The 18,832-nt window shown below is 32.5% G+C and overlaps 2 protein-coding genes across 2 annotated transcripts; one reads left to right on the top strand and one right to left on the bottom strand.

Moving 5' to 3' along the window:
- Nucleotides 1-328: 328 nt before the first annotated feature.
- LOC107022806 (ACT domain-containing protein ACR2) lies at nt 329-3,376 on the bottom strand. The gene is made up of 8 exons (XM_015223394.2): nt 3,215-3,376; nt 2,905-2,977; nt 2,776-2,827; nt 2,563-2,677; nt 2,359-2,426; nt 1,171-1,830; nt 971-1,075; nt 329-883 (listed from the first exon to the last, which is right to left on the bottom strand). Exons 2-8 carry the CDS (start codon nt 2,973-2,975, stop codon nt 518-520), a joined length of 1,437 nt encoding a protein of 478 aa, XP_015078880.1. The 5' UTR covers nt 2,976-2,977; nt 3,215-3,376; the 3' UTR covers nt 329-517.
- Nucleotides 3,377-18,142: 14,766 nt separating this feature from the next.
- LOC107022113 lies at nt 18,143-18,472 on the top strand. The gene has a single exon (XM_015222819.1). It carries the CDS (start codon nt 18,143-18,145, stop codon nt 18,470-18,472), a length of 330 nt encoding a protein of 109 aa, XP_015078305.1.
- Nucleotides 18,473-18,832: the final 360 nt, after the last annotated feature.

The following is an 18,832-nucleotide window of genomic DNA, read 5'->3' on the forward strand; positions in this document are numbered from 1 at the left end:
TAACGCAACTAATCTCGAAAGTGATAGTCAAAGTCTTTGACTCATAATGACCTATCTTCTTCCAGGCTGACAAAACTTCCAAAACAAGACAAAGTAGGTCAACATATCGTTGTTTTTAAAAAAAAAACCTCCTACGTTTAGCTTTTATTCCTTTTTGCTCTCTTAGTGACTCAAAGTCACAACCTAAATCAGGTAACTCCCTCTTGTTGTAGGTTGAAAGTATTATTTTCACACATATACTTGTGTGTGCAGGGCCTTGGCTAGTGTAGAGTCATATATAGTTGCGTTTGGTTAATTGGTGGCCCCAAGTAAGCATGATTTCGAGAAATAAAACAAGAAAATTTCTAGGTTTTGTTCGATAATATCCTTGTAGAAAATTTACAAGTTTTACATATGTACAATAATAATAATAATAATAATAATGTCTAGTTTTGAGGCAGGCTAGCTATATAAAGAAAGAAAGAAGATGATGTAATTGCTAGGAATTTACATGCTAGATCTAATTGCTAGGAATTTGCTAGATGGCAACGAAGTTGTGGGAGAGTTTTTCGAACTGATATTTCATTAAATCTCCAAGAGAGCGAAAAGAGCTTGGACGTGTCATGGATGATGAGTTATTTGTGTTGGTTGTTGTTGTAGGAGTAGTGGCTGTCTCATTATTGACAGCAACATCAATTTCTCCCATCTCAGTCTTCATTGATTTCACAAATTTCATGTCAATATTATTACCTGAAATATCTCTTAAGTAGAATGTATTTCTTGCTCTCCCTCCTTCTGTTGCTATATCTGCTCTAACAACAGCTAGACCATTCTCTCGTAGAACCCGTGTAATATCTGATAGCAATCCTATTCTATTATTTGCACATAGTTCTAACCGGATTCCCTGTCAAATAAAATTAATCACATATATATATTAGAATGAAATGAATGAAATTTAAGGTAAAAACAATCAGCCCATTGAAGAAATGACCTCGCAAACTCTTCGTTCTATAGCAGCTTCCAAGCACTTTATTACTCTTTCTTTCTCACTCTGTGTGCTCATTGCATATCCATCAACATGCCTGATGAAATATTCCTGTCACATGAAAAAATTAACAACTTTTTTACTTTTCTGATTCGGACCAACTTTTATCAATATATCCAAATACTGTACTAATAACTTTTGAATACCTGAAATGCATAACCACCACGGGAATCAACAGAAGCATGGAAGATGACATATTGCATATCTGTAAGAGTGCAGACCGTATCAAACATGAGCCTCTTACGATCCTTGCACTGTATTGACACAATTGAATATCCCTTTTCGTGACAATTCTCAATACACACACTCAACATTTTGTCTTCTTTATTACTCTCAATTAATCCCATTCTTATAGGGCTTTCAAAATCACGAACTGATAGCATAAGCTGATGTAGTCTACGTTCCACATCAGTCACCGTGCCTTGATCTCCTTCAGGGTTAATTAGTCCATAAGCCGTTTTCACTTCTTGTTGTTTCACATTTTCTTCATTTGTGCTCCTAGGAGATGTTGTTGCTCGGAGCACTGTCGTGAGGTGATCTTCGATTGCTGCCAAGCGATTATGGTCAATAGGTTTGTCAGTAGACTCTTCTGATATGTATACAACACAAGCTAAACGTGCATTATGGCTCCATGCATGTGCTTCCACTACGTTGCAATGGAGATCAGCTAGGGCAGCTGATATCTCTGAAAATAGTCCTGGCCTGTCTCTTCCAGTCATTTCAATTGCTCTTGGTTCATCACATTTCAAATGTTTTCTACTTCCTGTCATTGATTTCTGTATTCCCTCCCTATTTGCCCCAATCGCCTGCATGTTTTATTTCATCTTTTCATCACTCACTTATATATAAGAGTAGGAGGGATTAATAATATAAGATTCGGAAAAAGATAAATATACTTCCCAACTATCGTAAATGGTATGCAGATATACCTTCTGCCATACTTTTGGGTCATTGGTGCCCCTATCCTCTAAAAATTAGAGCGTATATACCCTTTATACTAATCTTATCCACCAACCCAACATTTATTAAATATTGGATCGACGGATAAAATTGCACCACGTGTCCCTATTTGGTCTTCTGTTAGAGTGAAGGACATATATGTTCTAGTTTTTTGACGGCAGGGGCATCAATGTCCCAAATATATGTCAAACGGTATATGCATACCATTTTCAATAATTCGTGAGTATATTTGTCCTTTTTCCTTGTAATATTTTTGAATTTTCTATTCTTTTATATCAAGAGTAAAAACAAACAAATTGAAACGAAGTATCACATATTCTAAGTTTTGATTAAATTTGCTATACTAAGCTTGTTATAACTTATATGATTGTTACCTTTTGAATATAGTTGACAACTCTTTGATTGGTAACTTTGTTACCTAGCTCATCTTTGACATGGAACACTGTTTAAAACAAGCATTTAGAAGGAACATATTAGATTCTATTTATAATTAATTGGGATAATTATTATGCCTCTATCCCAATTTATGTGACACGGAGTATATATTAATAACGATAGGAATGGTGTGAATATTATACCATCCATGAACCATCCAGCATCTGAAGATATATAGCCTTTCAATATAATGAGATTCATATCTGTTAGCACTTGCACTACTTCCAGCAGGAGACCTTGTTTATTTACACTATCAATCTGCATATAACACAAATGGATACGTTTATCACAATTAAAATACATTTTTATTCTAGATTAATAATTCATAGTTGTTATAAATAAAAAGATTGTGTTACCTTAACTACTGTACAATTCTCTAGACTCTCATTGTCAATAGTAACTCGACATCTACAAATAAGGAAAAATAAGTTAAACCTATTTAATTTTATTTATTTTTAGAAGCCAATTTAATTTTGATGACTTACTTTGGGCCATTTATCCTCTCAGCTAGGCTATCAAAATCTGGATCAAAATAAGGCGAACAAACTGGGTTCATGCCTTCAAACCAAAAATTATGTCATGTCATGTCATATAAACTAAAAATAATGTACAATAACAATATCCAACAAATAAATTTTGATAGAACAATGGTGCCAACAATTAACAAAATAAATTAAAAAAAACAATATAATGCAATTGATTCTTCTTTTGGTTTGATATGTAAAACTATATTGCATTTGAAAATTTGTGTAAAAACACTCTTCAAATATGAACATATGACAAGAAACTACTAACCTTTATTCTTGTTAACTAAATAAATAAAGAAAGAAAAAGGAGAAGGAGAGAGATGCCAATGAGAAGTCTCAAATCCTAATGTTTTTCAGAAGATTGGTAACATGATAAATTTTCATGAACAAATTCCTTGAAAAGGGAGAGATATTTAAATTCTGTGTGTTCTCTCTCGAAAAGAAAAATGGAAGAAAATATATTAAAAGTCATGTTTTTTCCAACAAGTCAATTATGTGTCGTTAACCATCCACAAGTTCCTCCTCAATTCTTGGAATACCGAATAGGCTTTGCGACTTGTTAGGGCCGGGGCTAAGACCGTCATTAGCCGTAACAATATTTTCTTTTACATAAATTTTGGATTATAGTAGTACAAATTATTTGATTGATATAACTTGATTAAGTTGTGGACGACTTGTCATTAAGATAATGAGAGTCATGTTGGTGTAATATACGACAAATATAATAAATTATAGTTGAAATAAAAATGAATAAATTATTTTTTTAGGCGGAAGTGCAGATATCTCTCTTTAAAGAGATTTAAGTACACTGCAACATAATGCACACCGACTCAGCAATGTTACTCTTGATTTGTCTCCCTCATGATACAAAGGCCCAACAACTCAAATAACTCTGTACTTACTTGAAGAGTCCAAAGCTCCACAAAAAGAATACATTCCTTCAACATAAAAATACTCTCTTTTGTATAGTGAATTAGTTGAAGACTAAGAATATTATTTTTTGTCTCAACTCTCTCTTTCAGTACACTAGTTCAATATATACACTATATACCACTTCTTGTCTTTTCTTACACTCTTTCTCTTGTATATTTGTTGTTCTGAAAATTAAAATAAGATCATCACTATTTATAGGTGATGAATTCTTCCTTAATAAAGAGTAAGAAGATAGTTGGTAGTAAATTGGCTAAATGAATATAGCCCAAAGGTTATATAAGTTACAAGAATAAAGAGGTAGAATAATGGGTGAAATTAGTGGTAGATCATGGCAAAAGTGATTACAAGAGTTATTCCAAAATAATGGCCACATCCTTGTTAACTTTCATCACTGACATATGCGCTTAGTATTTTAATTTAATAAAAAAATAATATGCATCAACGTTCCCCATTCATTTTGATATTAAAATAAGAGAGTACTTCATAATTCAGTTGAAGGTAGACTATTATTCATAAAGAGGTGTGGTTGCATTGAACCTTCACTTAGCAAAACAATGATCTTTACTCCTAATCAGCAATGATCGCAGGCTTAAACTATGACTGCTTAAGAGAAATGCAATATCACTTCTTACACACAAAAATCAAGGTATTGACATAAACATTTTTAGCCAATACATTACAACCTTGTGATATCCCAGTTTTGGATGAGTGTTTTTTAGATAAAGCTCATTCTCATAGAAAGCGGCCTACTTTTACACTTACACAAGTGAAATCTGTCAAGAGAGCTCATATAATTTGACAGCCCACTTACACGAGATACAAAATTTCATTAAATGTTCAAATACTCAACCTCCACAAATCATTATACGATAAATACACTTACATGATGGGGATTGAATTAAATTTACAATAGTGCATTTCACAACTAGTCATCATATGATTCATTCTCTTGTTTGAATCTTGTTCTAAGATTTCTACTTCTAGGTTGAGTTTTCTCATATCTGACACAAAATTTATGATATTTTCTTTCACGCACCTCGATGTGCTTCAGACCCTATATCTTGCTAAGGTCTTAGTTAAAGAATATGCGAGATTAACACAAATAATTTTACCACAATTAATATTGATTGTATACCAATTATTAATATAATCTCACAATATAGTTTTTCTTATCATGAGTCTGAATTTATCGTCTAATAACGATTTTTTACTCTACCATTACATTGGAGCTATCACAATTAAATCAAAACTAGAAAAATTATTTTTTTCAAAATAAACTTGTGTTTAATATAGTAAAATGGATTCACTTTTTCACTAGTTGAAGCTTAATTTTTTTTTTACTTCAACCTCCAAAGTAGAGTTAGCAAGCAATATAATTGTTTTTCTCACTTACATCAAATAACACCAAATTTTCTCATCAGCACCAACAAAATTTTAAGTGTAGCACAATAGGCATTACAAGCCATCAAATTTCATACCAAGTATATTTACTTGCTTTGCTTGTACATGCATACTTTGTACACAAGATCATATAAAGTGCAATTAGTCACATATCTCATATTCTTTTAGTAAAAATCACACCATATACACATTTAAGGGTATATATTACAGGTTATAAATATACTTTTAAAAAAATTTCACTTATGACATATTATTTACGTGTTATAACATATTACTTAAAATTAAATTTATTTGAAAATCAATTATAATTTAATCTGAAAAATGTTTAATCAATTAAAAATTTTATTTTATTAATTATTAATGTTTAAAGTTAATTAGTTTAATTACAGTTCCATTTTTCAAAACGATTCCCTTTTTAAAACAGTCTCTTTTAATTTTTAGTTTTATTTTATTAATTATTTATAGTTACACAATATTATCAGTCACTTATTTTTAAGGATTTATATTGATTATCTTTCCTTCTTTACCGTTACAATAAAATCACCCCATACCCCAATCACATCCCCCTCCCTCACACGCCAGTCAGAGCATACACTCTACCACATTCTCCCACGCCACACGCCACCACCCACTACAATATTCCCCAACATCCCACTACCAAACGTTCAAAAACTGTCATCTCCTCTTCCTCATAACCCATGTCGAATAAATCCATGTCTCGTAAAAGTTCCAGATTTGTTGAAAGAACTTCATCTGATGAAGTTCATGTCCCATCGTTCAATATATTAACTCAAACCCCATCGCGTAAAACTGTTGAAAGCCCGACGCAAACGATGGATGGTTTTGATTAATCCAATGTTCAAAAAGAGAAAAAATACCAAGCAAACAAAAGAGGTACTCCGGTAAATCAGAAGGGAAAGAAGAAGAAGAAGGGGAAAATTGTTGAAACCCCTTCCGACTTTGATTCTGATTTTGTTAATGTTACAAAAAAGAGTAAAACAAAAAAATCGACAAATGTCGATGTTGCTCAATCTTCTAATCTTTCAAGACCATCAACAAGGAACTTAGCAGAAAAACAAGAAATCAGAGATACCAACAGTCAAAAAAGACAAAAAAGTTTCTAGGGGAAGTCATATATTTAATTTATGATTGCATTAGTCAAAAATTAATTGAAAATCGAAATATGGATATTTTGATAGTCATTTATGTATTAAAATTGTATGAATCGTGTATTAACATTAGTGTATTTGTCCTTTAATTATGTATATATGATTGGTAGTGTATGAATGTTGATAGTCAGTTTATGTATTAAAATTGTATGAATCGTGTATTAACATTAGTGTATTTGGCCTTTAATTGTGCATATGATTGGTAGTATATGAATATTGATAGTCAGTTTATGTATTAAAATTGTATGAATTGTGTACTAACATTGGTATATTTGTCCTTTAATCATGTGTATATGATTAGTAGTGTATGAATGTTGAAGTTAGTTTATGTATTCAAATTGTATGAATTGTGCATTAATATTTGTGTATTTGTCCTTTAGTTATATGTATATGAAGAAACCTTACCCCTATATCGAGAACCAGGTTCTTGATTATTTGCCTAGTAAACAAGTTAAGTAAAATAATATACTTTAACTAAAACTTTCCTATCTCAAGGAAGGAAAAACTCAACTCTGTTTTATTAACTTTTCTTGCTGAATTACAATTTTCAATTAACTTTAATCGAACTCTTAAAACTCACAAGAAGCCAAACTCATTTCTTGCAAGCTCACTCACAAATACTCTCTCTCTCTCCAAAGGAAGCCAAACCCACTTCTTGCAAACTCACTCGCAAATACTCTCTCTTTCCACAAGAAGCCAAACCCACTTGTTTACAATCACACAAGCTCACAAACTTACAGAAAAACTCATAAAACTCACAAGCTAACAAAAAACTCACAAAATTCACAAACGATCTTCGCTGCCTCTCTCTTCTTCTCACCTTTATTCACTTTTTCCTCGATAGCAAAGACAATTTTCTTCGGCTTGATATCTCTGTTTATATAGATATTCTATGATCAAGAATCACCGCCTCTCTACAAAGTTGATATGGAAAATATTTGTTTATTTGCTGACATATACGCGTAAAGTTGATAACCTTTTGAGAAAAAGTTTTGCCTTCTCTATTATTTTTATAAATATGCCTCTTTTATTTTTCTGCGTAAAGTTGATAACGTCTTAAGAAAGGTTTTGTCTTTTCTATTTATTTTCATAAATATACCTCTTTTATTTTTGTTATTTCCATAAATAAATCTGCGCCTCTTTTATTCTGTAATTGTGCTTTCATTTACAGGGGGATGAACCTGATTCATGAGAGTCATGACTTATTTATAAGTAGATGAACCTGGTTCATTAGAATCATGATTTGTCATCATCAAAAGTAATTAAAACGACTTCTATCAGATTCATCAGTATATGATGCCTTATTATATTGATATGCAAATGACATGGGTTGTTTTGAATATTATTGATATAATTTGTGTATCAACATTAGCGACTTTGTATCTTACTTGTTTGTATACGATGAATATTAATTTGGTATCCAAATTGTATGAATTATATAGCTACAATATAAATTTCGAATAATATTGGTGTGAATTATGTATAAGCATTTTGTTGTGTTTGTATATTAATTAACTGTGTCCATGTGGTGAATTATTTATTTGGTATGCAAATGTATGAAATGTTCAACTAATCTTTTTTGTATAAATTTTGAATATAATTTGTTTTGATATCCATGTGTATGAAACATGAATAATACGTGAATGAGTGTTGAATTTTTATAGGCAAAGAAGGTATCAACATATTTGTCTTCATGTACAAATATGAATGTGTTTGCTTATCTATTGAATTTCTTTTGGTAAGAAAGATTTCAATAATTTCTCGTACAAACCCCTTGTGGTATATCTTATTAATTGCATAATATAAAGATTCAATGCCAACTCTTGCGATATTTGTTTCTTCTTGAATTGAAAATGTCAGAGATGACATGTTTGTTGTTAAAATAAACAGTACAAAATTATAATTTGGAATAAAGGAATTCACAGCGATTACTGGGCTCAAATGTGATCCACCTTTTGAATTTTTTCTGATGCGTCTATTTCTAATAGACTTATCCTAGAATATTTTGGGGAGATAAACAAAGTCTCTAAGTGAGACTTTTTCACAAGTTTAAACTGAATAAATTTTTTGAGGATGATGATCTCTTCAAAATTGACATTTTGTATTTCATTGCCTCATTTTTTACTGATTCGAAATCATCTAAAATAACCATTCCCAAGTTGTATTTGGATTTGGTTGAGTCTGGTCATTATTTCAACTTTTCATGGGGTAATGAATATTATAAACCAACTCTTAAAGCTTGCGGTCATAAGTTGCTGAACAATCCTACGTCATTCAAATTCAGTCTGTTCCATATAGCTATAGAGTTATGTTTTATGAGTGTTGTCATCCCTTTGACAATACAATTGTTGTTCGTGCTTCAAATCACACACCGCATATTTTGAACTGGAAGACAACGAATGACATTATCTTTTTCGATGACTTGAAGAATACGATTTTCAGAACACATGACAATCAGGTCATATTTTTGTTACTGTTATTTTAGTAAATATAAATTATTAACCTTTCTTTTATATATTTACATAATTTTTTTAATTGCAGCATAAATTCAGAAACATAGTGTTTACTGATAAAGAGTTAAATGCCATGGATTAGTATATTTTAAATCAATCTTCAAGCAATCATGATACGGAAGATCAAGGAACATCATAAGAACATGGTGTTGATGTTGACAAAAGTGTTTAGAGTTGAAGGAAGAAATTGCAGAGTTATACAATAAAAAATTATCGATCTAATACATTTTTTAAACATATTACAAATTACTTATCCAATATGTTAATGTTCAATGATAGGTTAGGGTGGAGTTGAAACAATTGAAAGATAATGTTATTCTTCATCCCTTTTAAATTAATTACTAATAATTCTTTTTGTATAAAATTTTAATGCTTTAACATATATTTTTACATCTATTCATAGGGTTGACATGCACATGGCCGAAATGAAAACATATGTCAATAATTCGACAAAGCTAATAATTGAAAAGATTAGGTCGTCAAGAGGTCAACCAACATCAACTACACACCAACAGGTATTATGAGATATTAAAGGGTTTTACAAAGTAAAAAAATTAAAAACAACAATTGTATCAATATGTGAGTTGTGTATGAAATGTGTATGAGTAGATATTATAAATATTTTTGCAGTTTTTTGTTTGATATAGGTATTGAAATTGTATAAATTTTGAATGAAACAATTTGGTTCCACTTTTATTTTGGTTCAATTTTATTATATGTGAAAAAACCAACATGTATTATATGAAATTAAAGGGTTTTACAAGTTAAAAATAAAAATAGTTATTTTATCATAGTTTTATTTGTGTATGAACTTTGTATGACTAAATTTTTTGCATGTTTTTTCTAGTTTGTTTGTTTGATATATGTAATAAAATTGTGTAAATGTTGAATTACTCAACATGTATTAAAGATGTATGAAATAGTTGGTTCAACTTTTTTGTTGGTTCAATTTAGTTATTAAATCTGTGAAAGACAATATCAATGCGTTTTACTGATCTTGTGTTAAATCTTGTATTATTTCTGCATAAAATTTGTATGATATACTTTTCACACTACTTTATAATTGAATTTTATATTATATCATACATTAGGATGATGCACGTCAAAATGTTGAACAATCTGATAAAGCTCTAATGGACCAGCCTTCCATTTCAATGTGTGAATACATTCATATTTCAAATACGGATGGTATGAGTTTAAATCTTATTATGATATGTACTTTCATTAGAAATTTTTTTAACATTATGATATTTTGACATATAAATGAGGCTCAGAAGTCAACTGACAAAAATATTTATATTCTTTTCAATGCTGACAGACATGCATCATCGAATTCAAAACCACCATGATTGGATGATTGTCCTGATTTGACTATGACACAGATTTTTGAACTTGATCTAATTCTTAATGCTAATACAACTTCAGCTGTGCAAGCAAGATATAGGAACCCCGAAAAATATGACACATACCGTACATTAATTGTCGAAAGGCGAAAGTAGTTCAAAAAGAGTTTCTATTTTCTTTCAAATCAAACAACCATTTGAAAGTCTAATCAGTTTGGGGTTGCAGCGAGTTGATCAATGAGTACAAAAAATTGATTTTCAAAGGTTTTTCTTCTAGACGTGGCAGGTATACGTGTATATAAAAAAAATCATTCATATATCACACAATTAAATTGTATACAATTGTTTAAAATATATTTTCAATGTTCACAGAAAATCTGCTTATTCAAAGGTGAAAAATACTATTCAACCTCTAATGGACTTTGGTGTTGTCAAAATTGGTGAAAAGAATTTTTTCAACATAATGGTTAAAACAGGCAGACTTTGGGAAGACGAGGTAAGTCATATCTATCAACTTTTTAAAGAGTTAATTCAAAACAAGTATTTTCAAATTTTTGTAATTATAACTACAGTTCTTGAATGTATGCATATTGAATGAATGTTGTATGACATTGGTCTAAAATTTTTGTGTAGTGCTATATGTATGATATTTGAATGCGTCTTATACAGAATATTGAAACATATTTAATATCTTTTTTTTATAACAGTATGTTAATATTATTATGTATTATCTGCGAAAGAAGGCAAAATACTCTCCAACAACAATATCATACAGTACAGTTGAATGTTGATTTATGGCGTGTATTAATAACATTGAGAACAGCGGAGACAGTCAAATTACGACATGAGATGCATTTCTACCGACCACGATGTTGGACAGTACATTAGAGGTTTCAAACTACTTGCTAATATTCCTTGGGATAGAGTTGACAAAGTCATTATTCGTGTCAACATTATGAGAAGTTTCATTTATTGTTGGTTGTATTACAAATCAAGCCTAGATGTCTGATGATTCAAGGAGGGAAGGATCTGTTCACACCAACAAAATCAATGAAGTTGTTGATAAACTTGCAACAATGATATCACTATTTTTGCAAAGCACATGATTTTATGGCAAAAGGCTTGGCTTGTATGCTACTAAATTACCTGCATATGAACACAAGTCTCAGTCCAACCCACTTGATATCGAGCACAGGATGCATGTTCCTAAACAAGAAGATAGTTCCAAGTACATATTTTCTATACTATACTAATTTCATTATAAATGTTCACTTTATTTAGTTATTAATTTTTTTCATTTAAATTTTTTACGGTGATTGTTCTATGTACACATCTCTGTTTGATGAATACATCAGTAATGGTGTTTTGGATATGTCTTTTGTTGATATCGATGCAACGTACCACCGTCAAAGGTATGCCACAATCTTATGGCATTATGAAAGAATAAAGAATAAAGAGGGCGCGATAAGTGACAGTGAAGTTACTGATACGGTTGCTAGTAAATATGATGGACTTCCCATAGCTAAAGAACATGCTCTAGATACCACCAATTATCCTACAGCAATCCCACAGACAAGAAAATAGTTACTTGTACCTTCTACTTTTTTGAAACTACATGTTATTTTGCTTTAACTTTTGAACAATTTGTTTGGACTTATGTATTTCATGATTTATAAAATCATATGTTTTCTTTCATGGATATCGTCTACTACGAATTACTTATTGGTTTCTATAAGTTAAGGATACTAGTAATATACGAAAATTATATCACTTGGATTCAATATTTCAATATAGCAGTCTCTCTGCACTTTTGGTTATTTTTAATTTCAGTATACTTGGTTATTTTTAATTTCAGTATACTATTAATATACAGAGTTCGTACCATATGGATTCAACATTTTAAATATCAAGTAGGTTTCAATCTACCATTATTGGGTGGAATGTGTATGAAATCTGATCAATACACATTTTGATTTGTTGATTTTTATGAATATTGTATTAAACTTTAGTATGAGTTTCGATCAAATGTGTGTATTGAATGAATTACTAAATTGGTATAAGACCAGGGACAAGAAACTTGAAATAGTTATTTGTACCTTATAATTTTTAGAACTACATGATTTTTTGCTTAAACTTTTAAATATTTTGTTTATGTTTAAGTATTTCATGATTTATAATATCATATGTTTTTTTCAAGTTATACCATTTTCATATGAATCACAAAATGATTTACATAATTTATGGATACTAGTAATATACATAATAATGCCTACTATAATACCTATTACTAATATAATAAAAATAATAATACAATTATAAATAATCTAAATTCTAATTGTACTACAATTCTAATAGTAATTGTAGTCGTAATATAATCAAAATCACAATATAATTCTAGACGAAATATAATCCTAATTAACATAGGTAGTCCAATCCTAGTGCTACTCTAATTCTTTAGCAGTGTTGTAAGCTAGTCAGTCAGATTAGGTGGACCTGATCCTTCAACATGTTCCAATCCTCTGCTTCCTTCTTCATCAATACTTGCTGTAGACAAGTCAGTCAGCTGCATTGGACCTGTTCCTTTGACATGTTCCAATTGTCGGCTTCCTTTTTCTTCAACACATGCACCATCAACACGTTGGAGCGATTCCACGAGGATTTCAAGAAATCTTCTTCCCTAACAACACCATCTATGAAGTCAAGCGCAAGTTTTACGGAATTAAAGCAAACGGGAAGCATTCTGGCATACATGAAGGAGTTCACCACCCTTATGCTTCATATTCCGAACCTCACGGATGAAGATATGTTGTTCCCTTCATGGATGGGCTGCAGAACTGGGCCAGGATAGAGTCGGAACGCCGATAGGTCAGGACTTTTGATGAAACCATCACGCATGTTGAAGCTTTGACAAACTTCAGGCACGAGAAGCCCAACAGAGCCAAGAAAATATGAGAGGTAGTCATGACCATGGTGGGGGATATTGTGTCAAAGGCGAGGAGTAGAGACCACATCTTAAGAAACATGATACTTATAAGTCTGATGGCAAGAAGTCTGGACATCATGGAGACACACAGAGAAAGACAGAGGTTGCCAAAAGAGGTGGTTGCTACATATACAGTGGCCCGCATAGCTATTCGAGGTGCCTTGAATGGAAGAACCTTGGATCTATCCTGCGAGAGCGGAAAGAGAAGAATACACATGAGCAAGAACAAGGCACGGAGACGACGCAGTTGGGCTTGATAGGACTATGAAAATCCATCATGAAGCAACTACGGAAGTCAAAAGAATATGATGCAAAGTATATCGACATCAAGATCAATGGAAGATCCGCTTGTGCTATGGTCGACACGGGTGTAGAGGCTAACATCATGAACAAAAGGGCAGCGACGAGGTTGGGGCTGCGCTACAGTCCAAGTAACGCCTAACTCAGGACGTTCAATGCACCACCGACTCCAGTTAGTGGAGTCTCACATAGAGTAAGCATCACTGTGATCGATCCTTACCTCCAAGGACTTCTGGTCATGGAGCAAGGAGGAACATGCATGGTTCCCATGGTTGAGGCACGGAAGAAAGAAGGAAAGGTCCGACTAACGGCCATGCAACTCAAGAAATATCATAAGAAGGAGAAGTCAACATTTCTAGCTACCATTACAATTTTGAAAGAAAACAATGGTTCTAAGAAGTCCTTGTCACCATGCACGAAGAAGGTTCCAAGAGGGAACAATGTAGTGATGCCAAAGAAGCCGCCAAGGTGCTTGCCTCCTAGGAAAGAGGTGTATCATAAGACCGAGCTGAAAGATATAAAGAAACAACTGAGGAAGTTGCACGAGGACCTTGATCTAGTCAATGGACTATTGGTCACGACTGCACAAGAATTGTATGCCTATGCAGCGGCAATGCGACACGGTCGTCGCATCAATAGGTAGGGGAGAGTGTCACGTCCCGTCACTTCACAGTCAAATTTTGCAAATGGATAGGGTCGGAAGAGTCTAGTATTGTGGAGAGGTTTATAGAAAACTCTAGAATAACTTAGACTCTTTCTTGAAAAACCTTGGAAAATCCTAGAATGTGTAGACTTTTCTAGAACATGGACCAAAGTGTAAATAACTTAGAGACTTATAAATAATATTAAATTACACTTTACCCCCCTAGGATTTAGTATAAATAGAGGGGCTCTCATTTGTAAATCATCCAACAACTTATAAGCAATCTTCTAAGCAATATAAAACCTTTTTCCAAATCTTTCTATGTCTTTCCTTTCATTCTCTTAACGATATTAGTTTAAAAGAGCTTACTTGAGCTTACAAGATCGTGAAAGATTCGTGAGTAAGTTGTCTTGTGCCGCACGGAGATTTAATAATACTCTATGTTCATGACATTGGGTACTAAAAATAAATGTGTTTTTGACCATTAACTCAAAATAGAAATAAAAAGATATGAACTGAAACATACTGAAATTGGGGAAGACTCAATAATTTGTTGAAGTGTAATCCTTAATTTGGGCATTGAGAAGAGGAATTGGGGAGATGGCTTTAGCATTTATTACAATTCTAACTTCTTGCATATCCATTAGAAAATTTTGAACCTACATTTTCTTCTATTTCAAATGTACGTACACATCAAACGTTGCTCCTAAATTCAACAAATTCTCGGCGCCAATACAAATATCACGAGACACAAAAACTAATTAAAATAAATCAACCCAAAAGGTAGAGTTCTCTACACAGTAATACATATGTGTTGATGTAGAGGTTTTGTTCATGTATTTTGTGAAACAAGTGGTAGATATTTCACAATACTTTCCAAACAACTCATTCCGATGAAATTACCACATTGAAACTAAAAGCAAAAAAAAATTGTTGTTAGTAAGCAGACATGTAAACATCACAGAGAAGGGAATATTCACCAAAATTAACAAACTAAACGAATGTCAGTGATGAATTCAAATCCAAATAGAAAAAAAAAATTTCATACAGAGAGGAAAAACCAACAGATTCATTGTTGTTATGGCGATTTGTTGAGCTTTTACAAATTCATGTCACTTTTCCTAAGATCTGCCCTCTCTTTCTCTTCTCAAATTCGATCCTTATCAACTTTTGAGGTGAATTGTGAATTGAGGAGAATTTCTCAACTCTGAAGTTCTAAAACTCTTTAGGTAACCCAAACAGTTATTAAGAACAACCGAATAAATTACAAAGGAGAAAGGGAAAATTAGACCAAATAAATCAGAGAAGAATGTGAAATGAGAGAACTTTACAATTAAAATTAGGTGTTGCCAACATAAACTAATGAAACCTATAATAGTGAGGAGAAAATTTAGACACGTAAGTAGAGCTACTAACATATAATGACTAAAATATCCTCAACTTAAAATTTAAAGGCAAAAATCAGACATGTTGATACCAATTTTCGTCTCACACTTCTACTATGGTAGAATTATTGAAAGGGATACTGGTTATGATTAAATATTAGTAAAGTTACTGATCAAAATGAAATTTGTAAGCGTTTGATAATATATATATATATATATATATAGTCGTGAATTATAAAAAGAGTCTTGGAGGCAGACCTTAGAGTCTAATGGATTCAAGTTAAGTTGAACCAAAATGAAGTACTTGAAGTCCAATTCAGTGATGTGATGCCTAAGGTTGGTGTAAATGAAGTTTGATACATAGATCATTAAGAAAAAAGGAAGTTTAAAGTAACCTTGAAACAATTATCCAAGAAATGTAAGAAATGTGGAGATTGACAATTATGTCACACATCGTATAGGTGCAACATGGATGAAATCAAGCCTAGCATCTGGTGTGAAAAGAAGGCGAGACTTAAAACTTAAAGGCATGTTCTACAAGGGTAGTGGTTAGACTGCCAATGTTGTTGGAGTGGACTGCTGACTAGTCAAGCACTCCCACATTTAGAAAATGCAAATTGTGGAATGCTGAGATGGATGTGTTGGTATACTAGGAGGGACAAGATTAAGAATCACGATGTCCAAGACAAATAGGGCCCCAATAGCGGAAGATGGTTCAAACATGTGCAAAGGAGATGCACAGGTAATCTAATACGGAGGTGTGAGAGGCTGACTATTGAAAGTTTCAATAGAGGTAGAGGTGGGCTGAAAATATTGGAGAGAGATGATTAGACATGACATGAAGCAACTTCAGTGTACCAAGGACATGACCTTATGAGAAGGTTATAAAGTTCAGATATTAGGAAATTAAAGGAGATTAGTTAGTTAGTTGAGTTTTGTCTCACATTTTCTTCTTTGCTATTAGTCATACTATTAGTAGTATCACTCTTGTAGCAGTTGCTTTGTCCTTTGAGAGTGGTAACTGTTTGTGGTTTATTTTTACTTTTTAATTATTTTTATAGTTTGTTATGACTTCTGTTTAGGATGATTCATGAAGTTATTCGCGGATTTTTTTCATGATTATTTTTATTTACTGAAGTATCTAATCAAACACTTAATATGCAGGATCAGTTAATATTATTTTACTAGTCAGAAAATACAATTACATGCATATAATCATGAACTATACCATATAAAGTCAGACAAAAATCATACATGTTACCATGGTTCAATCTGACACTTTAGAGGAAGAAACGTTCAAAGAATTTTCACACGAACTTTACTTAAATTTGAGAAGGAAGAAGGAGAAGAAAAGGGAACGTCTTTTCTCTTTCTATTTTTTCTAAAAGATATAGTTGTTTTTCGAAAGGAAAATTCTTTTTTAATCCTAACGGGAACAACTTCTAAAAGAATTATGTCTCATCCCTTTTCTTACTAAATAAAATATAACATTATATATTATATATTTATTAATATGGATCGGATTGACCCACATGGATGACCCGAACCAACTTCTTTCATTTCTCACTTATACATAGTGGTTAAACTCTCATTCTTATTCAATATCTTCATCCATAACGTCTAGACAGTGTGATCAGTGCACACTTTGAAATCATCTTTTGAAAACTCAATCATACACAATTAAGGGTCAATATCGAAAAGATTCTACCATTCTCCTTTACTTTGAAGCAATGTTGCTCTAATAATGTCGCTTAATACCAAACATTGATACTTGGACTTGAGATGGTTGTCGACATGAAACAATTAGACTTACAAGTCTTTGGTGACTTTCAGTTGGTGATCAACCAACTCTTGGGAAGTTATGAGGTAAAAAAATCTAAATTGCGTCCTTATCATGATTATTCTCAAAAGTTGATAGGATGGATTAGAGATGTAACCCTTCAACATGTGGGTAGAACGAAAAATAAAAGAGCTGATGCATAGGTTGCCCTAGCTTCAATGCTAACCCTTCCTGATCAAACAAAAGTTACTATTTGTCAAATATAGATGGTACCACCGCCAAATGAGGAAGAATATATAGAAAATGAGTTTTATCATATCTTTTCCGTTTTAGAAGTTGCAGAGGAAGATTGTAGATTACCATTTATTTACTACATGTGTTACGGGATACTTCTAGAAAATCCAAATAGAAGGACTAACATTCGTCGTTGTGCACCTCGTTTCCTTTACTACAAGGACACATTATCTAGAAGGTCATTTGAGGGTGTACTGTTATGATGTTCGGGAGAGGTAGAAGCAATTCAAGATCTGCGAGAAGCACATTCAGGAGTGTGTGGATCACATCAATCTGGACCAAAACTCCACTTTCACATAAAGATAATGTGATATTATTGGACAACCATGGTGAAAGATGGCTTAGATTATGCTCGGAGATGCAATGCTTGTCAATTTCATGCGAATTTCATACATCAGCCGCCTGAATTATTGCACCCAAGTATCACATCTTGACCATTTGACGCCTGTGGAATGGATATTGTGGGAGCACTACCGAAGTCTTCTGGTGGACACCTGTACATCTTGGCAGCAACTGATTACTTTTCAAAATGGGTTGAAGTTGTCGCTCTTAAAGAAGTGAAGAAAAAGAATGTTATATATCGCTTTGGCATCCCTTGCTATATAATAACAAATAATGGCAAGCCATTTGATAACAAGTTAATGAACAAGATTAGTGATCTCTTTGGTTTCAAGCAGCGTAAATCTTCTATGTATCATGCTGCCAATGGTCTTGCTGAAGCATTTAATAAGACCTTATGCAACCTTCTAAACAAAGTTATCTCCAAGTCCGAACGGGATTGACATGAAAGAATGGAATAAACTTTGTGGGAATATAGGACAACATACTGTACACCAACTTAAGCAACACCATATTCACTTTCTTTTGGAGTTGAAACAGTACTACCACTCGAGCGTCAAACAACTTCCTTAAGATTTGCTATTGAAGAAGGGATCACTGAAAAAGAAAATGCTTGACTACGTCTTGCTGAGTTAGAAGCACTTGATGAAAAGAGGCTGGAAGCCCATCAAAATCTTGAATGTTATCAAACTCGTCTATCTCGTGATTTCAATAAGAAGGTTCACTTGAGGTGCTTTTAAGTTGGAGACCAAGTTATCGTGGTAAGAAGACCCATCATTAGTTTGCACAAGTCTAGGAACAAG

Source organism: Solanum pennellii, chromosome 6 (assembly GCF_001406875.1).
Source record: "Solanum pennellii chromosome 6, SPENNV200".
Taxonomy (NCBI): domain Eukaryota; kingdom Viridiplantae; phylum Streptophyta; class Magnoliopsida; order Solanales; family Solanaceae; genus Solanum; species Solanum pennellii.

Bases quoted from the DNA above. Each gene is read 5' to 3' on its own strand.
- LOC107022806 (XM_015223394.2), bottom strand. From the start codon at position 2,975: ATGAACCCAGTTTGTTCGCCTTATTTTGATCCAGATTTTGATAGCCTA. The intron at 2,828-2,904 runs GTAAGTCATCAA...CCTTATTTGTAG, and splicing joins GAGAGGATAAATGGCCCAAA to ATGTCGAGTTACTATTGACA. The intron at 884-970 runs GTCATTTCTTCA...TTTATTTGACAG, and splicing joins TAGAACGAAGAGTTTGCGAG to GGAATCCGGTTAGAACTATG.
- LOC107022113 (XM_015222819.1), top strand. From the start codon at position 18,143: ATGGATATTGTGGGAGCACTACCGAAGTCTTCTGGTGGACACCTGTAC.